General features: G+C 40.2%; 1 protein-coding gene across 4 annotated transcripts in view; it reads left to right on the forward strand.

Annotated features, from left to right (window-relative positions):
- arhgef25a (Rho guanine nucleotide exchange factor (GEF) 25a) overlaps positions 1-15,034 on the forward strand; it is a 70,431-nt gene extending 55,397 nt beyond the window's left edge. For 3 of the 4 annotated variants that reach the window (XM_058409588.1, XM_058409590.1, XM_058409591.1), the window contains 9 exons: positions 4,242-4,331; positions 5,706-5,798; positions 7,049-7,099; positions 7,372-7,449; positions 7,562-7,753; positions 8,275-8,455; positions 9,577-9,794; positions 10,879-11,040; positions 13,081-15,034. In XM_058409588.1, coding sequence (XP_058265571.1) covers positions 4,242-4,331; positions 5,706-5,798; positions 7,049-7,099; positions 7,372-7,449; positions 7,562-7,753; positions 8,275-8,455; positions 9,577-9,794; positions 10,879-11,040; positions 13,081-13,191 — 1,176 coding nt within the window. In that variant the 3' untranslated portion in view covers positions 13,192-15,034. The remainder of the gene's footprint in view (positions 1-4,241; positions 4,332-5,705; positions 5,799-7,048; positions 7,100-7,371; positions 7,450-7,561; positions 7,754-8,274; positions 8,456-9,576; positions 9,795-10,878; positions 11,041-13,080) is intronic. The other variant, XM_058409589.1, reaches the window with a different exon arrangement.
- Positions 15,035-18,093: the final 3,059 nt, after the last annotated feature.

Here is an 18,093-nt window from a genome sequence, read left to right on the forward strand (position 1 = left end):
GAAGAAAACATTCATCATTTCCATCAAAATCATTATTTCTAACTCTGACATGTCAGCATGTCCTGTTCTTTTGCTACATTTTCTATTCAGACTAATTTCGTGTGTGTTTCCTTGAAAAAACAACACAATTTTCAGGTGATCCCAAACATATATATATATATATAATTTTGTGGAACATCTACAGAACAAACTTATGTTATGGCAACTCTCTCTTGAGTTAATAGTTAATAAGACAAAATAGCAGCTTATGTTACCCAGAAACCACAAGACTCTCCATCATAAAGAATTTTCCATGTTAAAAAGTTTTGGCTTTAGCTTTGGATGTTAAAAAATGCTCCATTAAAAACATCTTATTAAAAGCTTACTGTATCAATCATTACACATTTTTAATTTTCTACATAAATTAAGTTTTCTTAAATGAATGACATTTCCTTTAATTATTTACGATGTCAAAAATGAATTAAATTTTTCATATTTAACATATGAAATATTTAATATTTGAATTATTATTATTAATTATTTAATAATAATAATTATTTATTATTATTATTAATTTAATAACATATGAAATTATAAATATTTCACATTTATCTAATACCTATGAGTAAAAATATAAAGTCAGTGACTACACTGTTACTATAGAATTATAACATACTGGAACAAGGGCATTAGTATAAGCCGGCACTATTGTCAGAAAATTCAACAACACTTTACATCCTATCAGAATCGAGCGTTTAGCAGTGCTGTTTGTATAAGAAGGTATTAAATCATAGCCTGCAATTTAAGACGTGGCTTGTTTCTGTCTCTCTGCATCTCTCCCGTCTCAGTGAACGTCTCAGCGAGTGCCTGTCTTCTCTGAGTGGTGGTGCCATGCTTCCTTTTTGTGTTTGGGTAAATGAGTAAACAGAGATGAGAAAACACACACCGGCTGTGTTTATCCTCCTCAGTGCACTCTATTTCTGTCCCTCGCATACCCTCTGTTGCTGATACTATGTCTGTGTGTGTGTGTGAGAGAGTGTGAGAGTGTGTGAGTGCACGATCCTACTGGCTCCCCTCCATGAACGCTCATGGGGTCAGGAAGCCGGAGGGAAAAAACAGGCGAACAAAAGCAGCCAGGAACAAGAGGTGGAATAACAAACACGTTCTTTGATAGCATAGCTTCACGCTCCATGCTCGCCTATTTCTGGCAGAATGTGCTCAACTTTCAGTCAGCTCCCAGAGAACAGAAAGTGCAGTGTTCTCAGGACTGGCCCCTTTGGTTCTGAGGGGTTGTTTGTTGGGGTTTCTCCAGATGTTTTCAGGCAGGAACCTGATGAATTCTACTATGCTCATGTTAATATGCTGGTGCTCTTTCTTGATTACTGGTGTGCGCCAACTTTTGTGTGGTTTAATTAAAGTCTTTTACTCAAACATGAATGGACAGAGTTACAATATGGCAGCCGGTTTAGTTCTTTGCTGCCCTCTGTGCTTTTTAATGAGACATTTGGGGAATTAACTTGAAAGAGGCAGACGGAAATAAAATAACTCGTAACGAAAAATCTAAAAGTGGCATCATAAAAGGGTCAACAAGCAGACGGCCTCATCCAGCTGTAATGAAAAACAGAGGCTTGACGTCCTCCCGTGGCTCCTTTTCTCTTTCTTTATCAGCCTTTTCTCTTTATCTCAAGGCTTCTCTGCTTCACTCCTCAGTGATGAAGGTCCAGTTGTGTGTCTTCTCGCTTACAGAAAGTGACAGTGTGGTTCTAAACTGCTTTATCTGAAATAATAATAAACTCTTTCACTGGAACTTTTCTGATCTACTCTTCACTGGTAGAGCTGTCTCCAGGCAACTCTGTATGTGTGTGTGTGTGTGTGTGTGTGTGGATATCCAGGTGTTGGCTCCCAGTACCTGGCTGCGGTTATACGCTTGACTCTGGTTACATTCTGGATAATGGGGCTGAATTATACATGACCTCATGCTTATACAACTCCATTATCTCTCTGTCTCAGTCATTGTGTCTTGCCATAAATTCCTCAGTCATATCTTACTTTTCTTTCCCCTATTTTCTGCCTTTTTCTTTGCCCTTTGTTGCTAAAGTGAAGAGTCCTGTGCAGAGGAAAGCCGGTGGATGGGTTAGCCCACGGCAACCATTTGTACAGTGATTTTCAGCTGAAGCAATCAAGACATTTAGTTCAAAGCGCACTTTTAAAAAGGCCATTACCGAAGACGACAATTCTGTGGGCTGCTTTTGCTCTGAATAAATGAAGATATGATGAGAGGAACGATGATACAGCTTACTAGGACATGAACTTAAATTATGGCTGCAGCAAGTTTATCTATAAATGTAGATCACGTTCAAGTACGACACATATTACATGTTACTTTGGTGAATTTGGTGAATCAAACTAGCTTGCCTGACAAACAACCAGCAACCACCATCACAAGACTTCTAAATGTCTTAATGATCACCATCACCAAAAAAGGGGCTATGTGCATAGTATTTATAATTCCAGCACTCTGACTCTTCTTCTTCTTCTTCTTCTTTATTTTTCATTTCCTTTCTGATTTTCTTGGTTATTTGCCAATTCCCATCCGCTAGCTATCTCCCCAAGCATGCACCAGCTACTAGTTAGAGAGGAAAAAAGCTAACCACACATCTGTCCGAACGGCTGCTTATGCTTCGTCACATTGCAGCTGAGCACACTTGGAGAAAGTGCCCTCTTCCACATACATGAACTTACAGACACTCACTATTGGTTAATTTCACTCTGATTGACAGGGGAGAGAGAATATCGTTCCAATCCAAAGACAATGGCCAACCCTGGCTCCTGGCTATGGCAACATATGTGTTTACTTTATTCCTTATTACTTACATCATATACTCACTACCTGAACGTTCTCTTCAGCAGCCTGCTTGTTTGTATTGTGTGTGAGTGTGTATAAAACAGACAGACAAGGCGAGGCGAGATGGCAGGAAGAAAATGTCCTTCCTGTCCTGCATATCCCATCTGTATCAATATTTCTTATATTAGCATTGATTTTTGAAAGGAAATGTCTGGATTGGAAGTATTGATACTTCACTATCGATCTGTCCATGCCTAACTGCCACGCTCAGCACAACTGCACCTTGTAAGTGAAGAGGCACTGCTCTTCTTTATTCCTTTTTTTCCCTTTCTCTTTCTTTAGATCTCTGCTTTTCTTTCAGCACCTCGCTAAAACAGTAACAGGACAAGCACTTTGCGTTTCTTACTTTTCTCTCTGTCTCATCACATCACATCTGTGTATATCCATTAGACAGGGACCCATTCACACAGATTCAGCACAAATTACCAACTTTCTGTCTCTCTCTCTCTCTCTCTCTCTCTCTTACTGTCTGTCAATCTGTCTCTCTTTCTCTTTCACTTTCTGTCTATCTTTCTGTCTCTCTCTTTCTGTCTCTCTCTTTCCTTTGCTGTCTGTCTATCTGTCTGTCTGTCTCCTTCTGTCTCTCTCTTTCCTTTGCTGTCTGTCTATCTGTCTGTCTGTCTGTATCTCTTTCTTTTTTACTGTCTGTCTATCTGTCTGTCTGTCTGTCTCTCTCTTTCCTTTGCTGTCTGTCAATCTGTCTGTATCACTTTCTCTTTTACTGTCTGTCTATCTATCTGTCTGTCTCTCTCTTTCACTGTCTGTCTGTCTGTCTGTCTCTCACTTTCTCTTTCACTGTCTGTCTATCTGTCTGTCTCTCTCTCTCTTTTGATGAATATCTGTCTCTCTCTTTCTCTTTCACTGTCTGTCTATCTGTCTGTCTGTCTCTCACTTTCTCTTTCACTTTCTGTCTCTCTGTCTCTCTCTCTGTGTCTATTTTTCTTTTGCTCTCGGTCTATCTGTCTGTCTGTCTCTCTCTCTCTATCTGTCTCTCTGTCTGTCTGTCTGTCTGTCTGTATGTCTGTCTCTCTCTCTCTCTCTCTCTCTCTCTGTCCTAATGCATTTCTCCCTCACTCCATCACATGTTTACATCACCCGGCTACAACAGGTGCATTTCTACTGAGATAGACACTTTAATTCTTATTGCGCTGCTTTGTCTTTTAGTGCTTTAATGGCCTGCTGAGCTTGTACTGAACTTAACTCTGATCCATTTTGCCATTTCGCTGATTCATCATGCAATTATTTCCTGATATCTCAGAGTACACAGCACTTACCAGAGAATGAGAGAGCTTTGTGGTACTTGGGATGTGTAGCAGCTCATTATTTCACTTGCAATTTCTTATTCCAATATTTACAGGAAAGGCGACTTCACATGTATGTGGTATACTGCCAGAACAAACCAAAGTCGGAGCACATCGTGTCAGAATACATCGACACCTATTTCGAAGTAAGTATGACTTGACCATCACCCCTTTATTACTGCAGTTGTGTATGAGGTACATGAGCAAATCCAGCTGTGCCATCATTAGTATCCTTTAACTCTCACTGCGCTCTTCTATGTGACTCCTGCTCTCCAGACGGACCTGTTCCATTCACTTCTAGGAATGGGAGAAATACATGGATGTGGAATCAACAACTTATTGGTTGTGTGACTGTATAACAAGTGATAATACTGCTGGCTGTTTGAGTTCAGTCATCAACCATATATGGCTCCCTCTATATGATGATAATATATATCATAATCAATTATATCACAGTGTGCTTTTTGTGGATATCATGATATCTTTGTTACTAAACTAGTAGCAAATTTAGGATTTACGGTTGGTCCTAAAAATATACCTCGGAGATGTATAACTCTATAACTAGAAGATTTGATAGACAGGTGACTATTGCACCTTGTCTTGACTGGCTAGGTACTGATGAATCTAATTTATTGATGGTCTTCTCAATATTGTTCAAAGGGACAATATAGACCGTCAGCAAGCTGTCAGGCGTAGCAACTAATTCAGTACAATATAGCAACAGTGTATGCCTGGTGCTGATTAGTAGTAGTAGGGGCAGTAGCTCAATGGTTAAGCTATAGGGCTACATCATATGTTCATATCCCAGCTATGCCAAGCTGCCACTGCTGAGCATTTGAGAAAAGCCCTTACTTGGGGCGGTGGTGGCTCAAGTGGTTAAGGTTCTGGGTCGTTGATCAGGGGTTAAAGCCCCAGCTCTGCCAAGTTGCTACTGTTGGGCCCTTGAGCAAGGCCCTTAACCTTTTCTGCTCCAGGGGCGCTGTATCATGGCTGACCCTGCGCTCGGACCCCAACCTCCAAGGATGGGAAGAAAGAATTTCACTGTGCAGTAATGTATACATGACAAATAAAGGCTATTTCTATTTCTATTTGTACTATCAACTGTTCAGTTGTATAAATATAAGTCTGTCTAGATAAAGGTGTGTACCATGAATGTACTCTATCTATACAGACTCCAATCTGAAGTGGAATCCTGTTGGATACATTTTACCTACTTCAAATCACCACAACCCTGACCAGAGAGTCACTAAGAATGAAAGTTTACGATGTAAATGTGTCAGTAAAAGCATCACCGAAAGCATTTCAATTTACGATAATAAACGTTCACCTCTCACCTGCTTATCTTTGCCATCGCTTTCAGTCTTGATCCAGATACTCTGTGAAACATTCTGTCAAGCTTTCTAAAAAAAGACAGAACAAATATACATGTATTCATTGTCATTTTATTGACAGACGTCACGTGAGATCCTTTGCCAAATATTAAAACCGTTGACGCTATCTTTATTTGTGCTTGTGTTTAGGAGCTTAAACAGCAGCTTGGTCACAGGCTACAGCTGAACGATCTCCTTATCAAACCCGTGCAGAGAATCATGAAATACCAGCTGCTATTGAAGGTGAGAGAGAATACTGCCAAAGCGAGCACCTAATTGATGGACACACACACACACACACACACACACTGATGCAGACACACTACCAGACAACCCTGACCTTTTTTGAAAGGAATGTCTTTAATTAGCTTAGTTAAACACTGAACAGATCATTAGCTGATAAATAGTGCACAGAAGTTGTTCACTTGTAAACATCTTTCATAAAAGTGGAGTGCATGATTAATTGAGGCTGTCAGTGGACGCTTTACGCCTAATGCTTTCCTGGTGTGCTTTCCAGTAGTTGCTTGTAAGAAAACTGAAAATGAATAGTTCAACCAAAAACATCACGATAAATGTCAAAACACAACAGAAAAATAAAAAAATACGTCTATATTGACTCAAAATGGAAAGGGTTGGATCACACGCGCATTGACGATGCTCACTGGCTACCCAAGAGATGGTCTATACAAACAGTTCTTTGTATAATCAGTTGGAGAAACAGTTTTAAATACATATATATTGACACCGTCCACGTCGATGAAACTGGTCTGGTGTGGAAAGTCCAACAAATTTATAATAATCTGCTCAGATTGGAGCAGTGGGCCCTTATTATTAATAAGTGCGGAGGAGATGGCCTATAATTGGGAGAACATAACTTGCAAAAGTCCATCGATTTTCTATACCCACTTTATTCCTAATTAGGGTCACGGGGATCTGCTGGAGCCTATCCCAACACACATTGGGCGAAAGGCAGGGGTACACCCTGGACAGGCCACCAGTCCATCACAAGGCCACACATATAGACAGACAACCACACACACTCACAGGCAATTTAGAATTACCAATCAACCTAATGTACATGTTTTTGGACTTTGGGAGGAAACCAGTGTACCCACACAGGCACAGGGAGAACATGCAAACTTCACACAGAAAAGTCCCTGCCTGTTCAAACCCAGGACCTTCTTGCTGTGAGGCAACAGTGCTAACCACTAAGCCACCATGCTGCCCACTTGCAAAAATATTTACAAACAAAAAATTAGGATGAAGCATGGTGGTGGTAGCCTCATTCGTTGGCCAAAATGGATTTTGCGAAATTTAAAAGGCAATCCCCTTGAAGAAAACCTGTTCCATTAAGTAGGTTTTGACTTAATGGTTGCATAAGGATTCATCCCTGATTCTGATTTTTAAGATGTGTCCATAACACATGTCCAAAAATGATGATCCATATAGCAAGGATTTCTGATGCACAGTGTACTTTGTGTCTTTCTGAGCAGGATTTCCTGAAGTACTACACCAAGGCTGGAATGGACACAGAGGATTTGGAGGTATGAAACTTTATCTGCAATGTTCAAGTAGTTATATTTAAATGAGCAAAAATGGTGTGGTGTAATATTCATTCAGGGTCCAAGCAGAGCTGCAGCACAGAACACGGTGAACTCTGTCTAGTGTAGTGTCAACAATTCTGCATAAATCTCACAGAAATGGAAGCATACTTGCTCAATATGCTTACCAACATCAGTTAGTAACACAGTTTAAAAGTCTCTTTCTCTCTCTCTCTCTCTCTCTCTCTCTCTCTCTCACACTGTCTCTGCAACAGAAAGCAGTGGAGGTGATGTGCTTTGTTCCTAAGCGCTGCAATGACATGATGAATGTGGGACGGCTGCAGGGCTTTGAGGTACGGCGCCAGACGCGAGCTGCACTTCTGAACTGTCTCAACAATAACAAAAAAAAAAGTAGTGACGAGGTCTGAGCTGTCCTGGCTCCTAAATACACCTTCATTTTTCCAGGGGAAAATCACAGCTCAAGGAAAGCTGCTTCAACAAGACACCTTTACTGTCACGGAACAGGACAGCAGCTTCCTGTCCAGGCCTAAAGAGAGGCGCGTCTTCCTTTTCGAGCAGATCGTCATTTTTAGTGAACCTATTGACCGGAAGAAAGGATTTTCAATTCCTGGATACATATTTAAGAACAGCATCAAGGTGGGCCTTCAGTTTCAGAAGAAATCTCGTGCGAGGCAGTGTGTGAAGTATAGCTTGACTAGATCTAATGATTCAGATCTAATGACTCTGATTTGCTGAGATCATTAGTCTGCTTCTGTAACATTATCCACCCTGTCAGTAGCTGCAATCTAATCTGAAGTATTATTAGTACCTCATGACCTTCACGAAAAACGCACTGTTTAACTCGGTGACCCGTTCTGTAGTGCTTCTGGTCAGGAAATTACTGCTTCTATGAGGATTAAATGACGTTTGATAAACATAATTTTCTTACTACAATAATATGAACAAAATTTCCTACTCATAATGATTTGGGCTTGACAGTTTTCATTAGCACACACTTACAGCGCTCTTGTCATGGACCGGAGTATAACAGCTGTCATAAGGAAAACTGTAACAGTATCATAGCATAATATACCATTGTAAGAATCCGTTTTCATTGTTGCTATTACGCCGTACTCCCATTTATATTGATGTCTACTTTGTTCTGGTGTGTGTCTCAGATGAGTTGTCTGGGCATGGAGGCGTGTGTAGACGGTGACCCAACCCGCTTTGCTCTGACGTCCCGTGGTGCTGACGGCAACACCATCCGCTTCGTCCTGCAGTCTTTCTCCGTAGACATCAGCAGGTCCTGGGTGAGCGACGTGAACCAGATCCTGGAGACACAACGCAATTTCCTCAACGGTGAGCCATCATGACCTCCACCATATTCAGCATCTTTACAAGCAACAGAGCTCAAAAACTCATTTTGGGATTTGACTAACAGTTTATAAAGAATTATTTTCAGGCTTGATGGAAATATTATACATACAACACACACACACACAAGATCAGGGTTTAAAGGGCTGTTTTGACTCACAAAATATTTTTTGAATAATTCAGAGCTTAGTAACTACACACACACACACACACACACGCACACACACACACAAATATTCTACATTCAACACACTTTCAGCTTTTGAAAAAAGAACACAACTTTTATATAAAGCACTTATATTAAGCAATATATTGTCAGGATGATCTTACTAATCCTGGTAAGGCATTTATTTCTTCTGGTTTAACTAAATAGTCAAGATATTCTGGTCCTGACAGTTCACAAAAACAAACACACACGCACACACACACACACCCATACAAACACAAACACACAGGCTAGTAATGTAAGTGAATACATTATTCGGAATGAACTGATAAAGTCGTCTAAACTGATATAAACACAGATATGAATAGGAGATTTTTTTTGAAAGATTTCCAGAAAGTTTCAATGCATTTTTTTGTGACTGTTCATTGAGACTGGGATCACATGAGAAGCAACAAAAATGTTGTGAAAGTGGGAAGTTTTCACTTTTATGCCGTTGCAAACGACTGAGTAGATACAAACCTCAAATAAACACATTTATTAAGATTAACATACAGCATTGCATCACATATTTAAAGCGTTCATTCACCTAATCAGAATCAATGGTGTTTTGAAGTCTAGCAGTTTGTGTATATTTTTGGAAATTAAAGCAATGAACTTCTTATAATGGTAGGAGAATGGTGGACATGGAGCTGCCAGGCAGGAGGCAAAGAGGAAGGCCAAAGAGGAGGTATATGGATGTAATAAATGAGGATGTGAAGCTAGTGGGTGCGAGTGTTGAGGTTGCAGAAGATAGGGATAGGTGGAGAGAGATGATTTGCTGTGGCCACCTCTGCAGGGAAAAGCTGAAAGAAGAAGAAAAAGACGAAAGCAATGAATTTCCACTTTAAGACATTCATGTTTGTAGCTTTTGTAACTTGTTTTGTTGTGTTTTGTTGCATAGCCCTGCAGTCACCCATCGAGTACCAGCGAAGGGAGAGTAAGAGTAACAGTTTGGGCCGCACCATGAGACCTCCAGTGTGTGCAGCATCTGGTCTGAGGCCTCACTCCTCAGCCTCAATGGACAGACAGAGAGCACCCTGCCTGCGTGCCTATAACACGTCCCTGCCCTCCCTCTACCTGTCCAGCCAGGGTCTCGGTGACATGTCTGCACAGCTAGAGGTACAGACCTCATTAAAATACACCCTTCAGATTGTCAGGCTTCTGACTCATACACGCCCAGGCGTCTGTGACCTTTCATTTCACATTTACAAATAACATATTGTTAATATTTGTGTTAATATATTCAGAATATATCCAAAAATTTTTCTACCTCATCTCTATTCACTGTATCTGTAGTATACACTCTATGTGATGAATATTAGAGCGCAAGGTCAGTGGATGAATTTAGTAAATAAATGTTGATGATTTTGTAATGAGAATTTAAAATAACATTGAAACTCCCCCTATAATGTCTTATAGAATGATCTTGTGTGCAGCTTGCTTTTCCTGGAAGGTTTTGTGGCATCCATTGATCGATCCTATCTATACAACAACATTCATTCATTTAATCAACTTCAGTAACGACTATAGCCTGTTCAGGTTTGCAGAAAAGCCTTTACCGGTAACACAGGGCTCGTTGAATTAGATCTAAGCTAACATACTCATCACACCTCGAAGCAATATTAGTGTAGCCATTCCACCTTCCAGTGTGTTTTTGGGTGGGAGGTGGGTAGTGGGAGGAAACCAGAGAACCTGGAGGAATCCCACATGGCTGTGGGGTAAGCACATACGAAACCACACACAAACAGTAACCTGAGCTCAGGATCAAACCGGGGACCTGGAGCTGTGAACCACACATTTTTCCCTCTGAATTCAGCAACTGTTCCAGTGAATCAAAATGGAAATCTAGTGTTGTTTTCTGTTCTTCTTTTCTCAGTACAGGAAAAATCTTCCTTGTGGCAATCACACACATTACAGATGCAATTAAATGAAAGATAAAATACTTTAAACAGGTCAAAGTACAAGACACATTCATACATGTATACACATCCACGCACTTGGACAATATTTGAGAACCGAAACAAACATGTCCATCCTGTAGAACTGGAATTATTGAGCTTGTATTGGCTGGGATGTAAGAATACGTTGGAACCACATCACCTGCTTTAACCAGGAGGAACTTCCTCAAAGAAGGAATCGGACTCTTTTAAGAATCTTTCAGTCTGATTTGTGTATATGTGTGTGTGTGTGATTGTGTTTACAGTCAACACAGCGATGCAAGCTGGAGTCCCGGCTGGAGGCCCAAACAGTTTCTCCAACCCATGTTCAGCTGGCGTTCAGTGAAGAGCCCCGTTTCTCGCCTGCTGTCCATTCCTGCCAGACAGTGTCCAACGGCGTCTATCCCGCCAGCGCACAAGGCTCACAGGTACACCCGCTGTCATTCACACATGTTCAAAACGTGGCTGGAAGAACAAAGGGTGACCAATCACATCCACGAAAGGGGCTGACGTGGCTGGAAAGTTTCCATTCCAACCAAACAGAATCAGACTAGTTTCATCCACCATTTCTTGGTGTTTAGTTGATACACAAACATATACTGCACTTAATATACAGTGTATCCTGTGAATATTTAAAGCTGAAAAATACCATGGCTGCCATCTGAATGAATCAGCAGTAGGAATAAACAGGAAGCATAACTGATTATTTTTCCTGTTCAATCAGTTCATCTTAACCTTCAGTTGATTAACACCTTGTAGCTCCTGTATGCTTGGAGTAAAAGCGTTGGATATTTGCAGCGATGTCTGGACACTTCTGCTTTAAGATGTTCTGTCTGGGAAGAGGCTCCAGCACTCCCTCTTCTGGAAGACAGGAGAAGCACAACCTATTGGTTTTAAAGATCTTAAGTGGAGTTACATTTTAAATGATTCATTGAAGAATAAATAAACAATAATATCTATTTTATATATCTGTATATAGCACATTGTGACTTGATGCATTTGATGGGAATTTGGATTGTTAATTATTTAATTGTTTTTGGAAGGAGTCTCCAGTGTTACAGTGATGAAGGACATTTATTCAGCTCTCAGACTGGCTATGTCCAAATATTAATAGCAAAACCTTTCTTGCTACTTGACGTATTTTTCCTTCATGCACAAAATTCAATGGGAACTTTTCTTTGCGAAGTATATCTCTGTTGATTTCGTAAATACTTGGATTCTTTTGTCGCTTACTATTTGTTAATTGAAGACACATTCTATACATTTTTCTCCATTCGAAACCAATGGGGTGTGCAAACTTTTGCACTCAAACGCAAACAATGAGTGGTCCGGTGATTTACGAGAACGCAATCAAGAAAAGATTACCAAAACAGGAAATAAATGGCAAAACAAAAGTATGTGACATGGTTGCCATGGGAACCAAGTGAGGACATGATTGTGACGGATATTATATGGAGTAACACCAGTTTTCTTTTACTGAATATAGCTAGTGTATAACAAGTGTCCCACACCTGCAACTTTCTTCCTCACCTACTCTGGCATCTGTGTTGTGTTACTGGGCAGGACCCGATACCCAATAGTACCTCCTGCTCCTGACTGACAGCTCAACAATAGCTGTTTTACCTTGGATTGTTTATCTTATTTACTCAGATCTGCAGGTCTGTGCTACAAAACAAACAGGAAGTGTAAGATCCTTATCGACAGCCTGATTGTTCTCGTCCCACAACACTGCTGGAGTCAAGTGGTGCTTCGATGGCAGCTGGTGAATAACGAAAACATGCCTGATGATGAATGAACTTTTTAGGAACGCTCAGTTCTGGAAAGAATAAGTGGTCATTTAGTTTCTCACCGCTAACCACTTATGTGAAACAGCCAGTACTTTCCATTCTTTTCTGTGGTAACTTCTGTGGAAAATAGTCACCGTAGAAGTTACCAGAAAATATGGGTCACCAACATTTTTCTGGTGTGGCTGTATGATTAAAGGCATTTTCGAAGGAATGCATCCTTGGACAACAGTAGCAGCAGCAGCAAATAAAGAGACAAAAAAGCTCGGCAGTGGCAGCAGGTAGCACATTGTTGGGTCTTTACATCTGGGCAGGTGTGCTGAGAAGTAGAACATGGTTACGTTTTTGGATCATGTTTAGCAGATATCTCTGTATTCTCACTTTTCTGTACCGTTTTTACTGAAATTCTGCAGAACTGCTGTGATTCACTGACTCCTTCACAGGGAGTTTGACTCAATTATGGTCCTAATAAAGCAACAGCTCTAACAGCCAAAGCTCCAAATATAACATGCCTTAGCTGCAAATTGCTCTGCTGTCTTTGGCAAGAGTCGAGCCTTTTTTTTAATCCCAGATGTTATTAATAAAGACCTGTGGAAATGCTGTAGGAATGTTTCTGTAGCAGAAATGAAGGAGCTGTTTCGGTGTAATAGATATTTTCCTTTTCTTTTGCTCTATCTAATCCAGCAGGCAGGAGAGAGTTGTTCCAGGGCACCGCTGTGGGAGACGCAACCATCAGCCTCCTCCAGTCTACAGCACTCCAATCACCTGGCCCAGCTGGATGAAGATGAACTTTGAGCTGCCCTTGAACTCTGACCCTGGCTGCCTTAGGAGCCTGTTACAGCCTGTTACGTGTCCACTATAGCGACCAGGACCGATTACGTTTTGTCCTGCCCTTTACTCGCACTCTGACGTGAATGACCAAGTGACTTTTTTTTTATTTTTTTTTTATTTCAGCTTTCTTTCTTCTCCCTCTCGCTTTTTGTTCAATAGTTCAATAACCATTCCTGCATTGGGAGGTCACTGGAGCCGAACAAACTTTTCATGTGTGTGAATGAACGAGCGTATATGAGTGTGTAGGTGTGCATGTGTGTGTATGCGCAATAGAAATTGCTTCAGTGTTGTGAACATGTTCGAGTATTTTCCCTCAACAATGTGCTCCGCTATTTAGGGGACTAATAGCTAGCATTTCAGAGCCTACATGGGGCTCCAGGCCTGTTTACAAAGGCACTATTTTTATCTCTGGTTCACAACTAAGGGCCTGCTGGGATACATCCACTCTCCAGAAGGAGCCAGTTAGAAACAGACTGACGATGCAGTATATATTTGTATATACCGTACATTAAAGAGTGACTCTGTGCATGAAGACGCAGTGGCTTTAGTGTCTCTTCACTGAATATGGACATGTCCAGTACTGTGTTTCCGAAATCTGTTTGACCATACAGTGCTGTTTGATCTGAGCGGAAGGAGAGCAGATACAGCGCTCCCCCAGAGATCCTCAGCTGCCATGATGTAAGGCTAGAGGTCACACACTCCTCCCTGCAGCTGCAGCTACTGCTCAGCACATCAGGCCATGGACAGTTGGAGAGAGATGCGACCGTTTCCGCATGCATCCGTTATATTTTGGCAGAGAAGCATGCATGCACTCAGTGTGCTCTGGGATTTAACAGACTTTGGAAAATGCTGTGTATTATTACAATAGACAACAGAGCGAGAAGCCTTACAGTATGACAATCTTTATGTGGAATTCACCGAACCCTGTTTAAGCCCTTCCCTTCACGACGCATGCCTCCTAGCTGACTGGAGCTGACTTTACTCCTGAAAATAAATAAATGATAGAGAATCAAAGACAGCATATGAGGAGAATCAGATGCTTTAAAGAAAAGCTCCTTCGATGGTGCGTCACCAAGTGCCAAAAGGAGTTGCTGCCAAAGCGCATAATCACTGCAACCAAAATCGATCGTTTTCAAAGGATATCTGACCATCCTTTCTACCTGTAAAAAGGGAATTCATTTACATATTATAAAATACAAAGACGTTCATCTAGACAAGTATGCTCACACTGCCATAATATCTTCATGATATTGACTTTAAATGAATTGATCTGACGTTTCCTATTATGAGATTATTTTGAAAATTAGTATGAAATTGTGATGAAATTGAAATTTCCCTTTAAATAATATGAAAATTTAAAATTCCCTTACTCCTTTGGCAGAAATAAAAAAATTAAAGACTTGAAAAATGTACAAAATTTAGAAACAATTGAAATATAAGATTAACGGATTTATATTCAGATTTTTCTTACCTTGCCAATATGTTTTGATAGTGCAGTGCACTCCGTGAATTTCTTTCCTATTTTACTTTTCTTTTCTTTCTTTTCAGAATACTTGTTAGATATTTGCCTTCAGCAAGAACACAGTTTAACCAGTAGAGGCCACCAGTAAGCTTCTGAATTAAATAAGAAAGGCATGTGAAAACCACCTGCTTTAGTCAAGTGAACTATGCACTTTTTGTTATTTGAGGAGCATCCAGAAAAAAAATGTGTAGGCAGTTAAAAACCTAAAAGATAGATAGATAGATAGATAGATAGATAGATAGATAGATAGATAGATAGATAGATAGATAGATAGATAGATAGATAGATAGATAGATAAACAAAACAAAGAATCAACCTCTCTCTCTCTCTCTCTCTCTCTCTCATTATTTTTTTAAAATTAATTTTTAACCTTTATCTAGTCCATACACACCCATTTGTTGGCAGAGAACGATGGTCCACTTGCATCTAATAGCCAAACCTGAAAAATTTCCAAATCCAGTTTAAGAGCTTATAATGAACCACACTGCCTGTGACTGGCTGCACTTTACACATTAGGCATGAAAATGGTGTAAAACCTCGATTTGTTGATGTTTGTGCTCCATTTTCTCCAAACTCTGACAGAAGTGATTCAGTGATCCACTCAGGGCTGAGGTACCCATAAAAATCATCTTAACTTTTACAGAATGTCATCTTGATAATCCATATGCTTTAGGAAGACTTAAAGGCCATAATGCAACGTTGCACCAAATGCCGGATATTTTAATTCTGGCACATTTGAAAGTCTAATCCTAAAAAATACTGTCGCAAGTGAATGTTCCACAGTCCACATCCTCTTGTCACTTGTCCAGATAATATAGCCCTGTATTGAGAATGGCCTCTCCTCTGTTGCCTTTGCACAAATCTAGACTTTCGCATGCTTTGTTGCAGATGTTTTAGTAAGCGAAAAACATGAAAAACAGACTAGAGAGACTAAATGTCTATGTGGCAGATCTCGTTGTTGTATCATATGAAATAAACTGTCTTTTTGGAATACATGGATTGAACAGGCTCGACTTTTTCTTCTCTGTTTATCTCTGGTATTAGTCCTTGGGTACTAATACTGGATAACACTGACCAGTACTATATTAACAGTAATTAATTAATTAATTAATTAATTAAGTAAGTAAGTAAGTAATTTAAAAGTAAAGTTCCTACTGTTACCAAATAAATGACTAATGACAAATTACTCACTATATAATAATGAAGTTTGCTAATTTATTATGAACTAATATTACTGAGTCTTATACACACACACACACACACACACACTCTATGTGCAAAAGTATGTGGACAACTCTGAGTCCAGGTGTTTATGTTTATCCCTAATAAGCAAGCCAGAGTCAATGGTGCTACGGAAAAACTCCCTGAGATGATATGAGGAAGAAACCGTCATAGGAACCGGACTCAAAAGGCTGACTCCAGATAGTGTGATTATAAATTTCGCTTCTATATCTGTACACTAAACAGTCAAGTGGAATTGTGTAACCAGGAGCTTTGAGCAGCATAATTCATTATATTTTATTTCAACATGACGTCTTATCTGCTGTATCCAATATTCAGTGATGGAGACTTGCGTGCATCGCGGTAACAGGTATAACACGTGATAACAGTGTAATGATCCTTACACTCATCAGTCACAAAATGCCACCTATGCCACAAGTCTGTTGAAATTTCTGCCCTACTTGGTCAATTGTAATTTCTATAAATGAAAGTATCTAGAAAGAACAAAAGATATCTAAGATCAGTGCCAAGTGTTAGATGATGTAGCATAAAGCACACCACCACTGGAGTCTTGAGCAATGGAAACATATTCTCTGGAGCACTTAATCACTCTTTTCTCTCTGGCAGTCTGATAGACGAATCCTACAGGAATGCATAGAGCCATAATTAATGTTTGGTGAATGAGGGATAATGGTTTTTCAGGGTTTGGGCCCTCTCGTTCCACCAAAGGGTAAGGGTTAGGGTGCCCCTGTGCACAAAGTGAGTTCCATAAAGACATGGTTTGACGAGTTCGATGCAGAAGAACTCCAGTAGCCTGCACAGAGCCATGACCTTAACCCCCCTAATCACCTTTGGGATACATTGGAACGTTGATTGTAAGCCAGGCCTCATTGTCCAGCATCAGTGCTTGACCTCTCTAATGCTCTTTTGACTGAATGGACACAGACTCCCACAGACAGACTTCAGAAAGCCTTCCCATAAGAATAACTGAATCATAAACAATGCAAAACAGTCTGCATTCCTGTAATGTAATGGGGTTAGAATGCTCAAGCGCCACAATGTAAATAGACAACTGTCATTACATACTGCTACTGCTCCAATTGATGCACAGTCTAAAATGAGTGATTTCAATTCATGAGCAATCAATAGCAAACACAGGATTAGAATCGTCTGAACACAAGACTAGCCAATAATTTAAACTTAATCAGAGATGCTCCAGAGGTCATTTTAACTTCTACAAGTGTCCAGGGTTTCTTGGTTAATAATTAATTTACAGGAGGAAAGAAAGAAAGAAAGAAAGAAAGAAAGAAAGAAAGAAAGAAAGAAAGAAAGAAAGAAAGGACTGGGATAAAACCTTTCTGCTTTAGGCCACGCCCACTACACATTTGAATCTGAATACAGGTACATATATTACTAAACAGATCCAGAAACAGACATAGATACAGATACAGATATCGCGTAGCTCTTTAGCATTGCTTTAAAAAAAAAAAAAAAAGCCATTGCTATTTATGCAGGCATCTGGTTCATTTGTTCTCTAGCAGGGTCACATTCTGGGCGATGTAGAGCAGTAAAAAGCTAATGGGAGCGTGCCTGTGATATACATGACTACTGAGAGAAGGTGTTAAGTCATTCACTTGCAGAAAGGTGACAAATCAAAGCAACCGGTGTCACAAGCGGCAGGACCCGAGCAGCTGGGGGTCTATTCGCAGTGAGCTCCAGCCGAGCGCCATCCTCACTAACTGTTGACTCTATCATCACCACTGAGATAGGAAAAGCCATGAAAAGACTGCATGACTGTGAACTTGATGGCATAAGGTCAGGGCAGGGTCTCTATCCATGGTCTTAACTATTTACGGTAAGGTGTAAAATGTCTGAGAGCTTTTCAGTCATTTTGACCTTTTAAAGTGTTTCCTTACCACCCAGAAACAATGGCAACCAAAATTAGCATCCCAAATACCGTCGAATTAGCATATGAATCATCGTATAGGCTCTGGCCCGGCACTGATGTGATATTAGATTTATGATTAGCCAGCCATTTGCTCTTATTTACAAATCGATTAAGACGTGAGATGTGTGCTATGGAATAAATAAGACAAGGACAGGTAATGAGGTTTTTTGGTCCA

This window comes from Hemibagrus wyckioides, linkage group LG15 (assembly GCF_019097595.1).
Source record: "Hemibagrus wyckioides isolate EC202008001 linkage group LG15, SWU_Hwy_1.0, whole genome shotgun sequence".
In the NCBI taxonomy this organism is placed as follows: Eukaryota; Metazoa; Chordata; class Actinopteri; order Siluriformes; family Bagridae; genus Hemibagrus; species Hemibagrus wyckioides.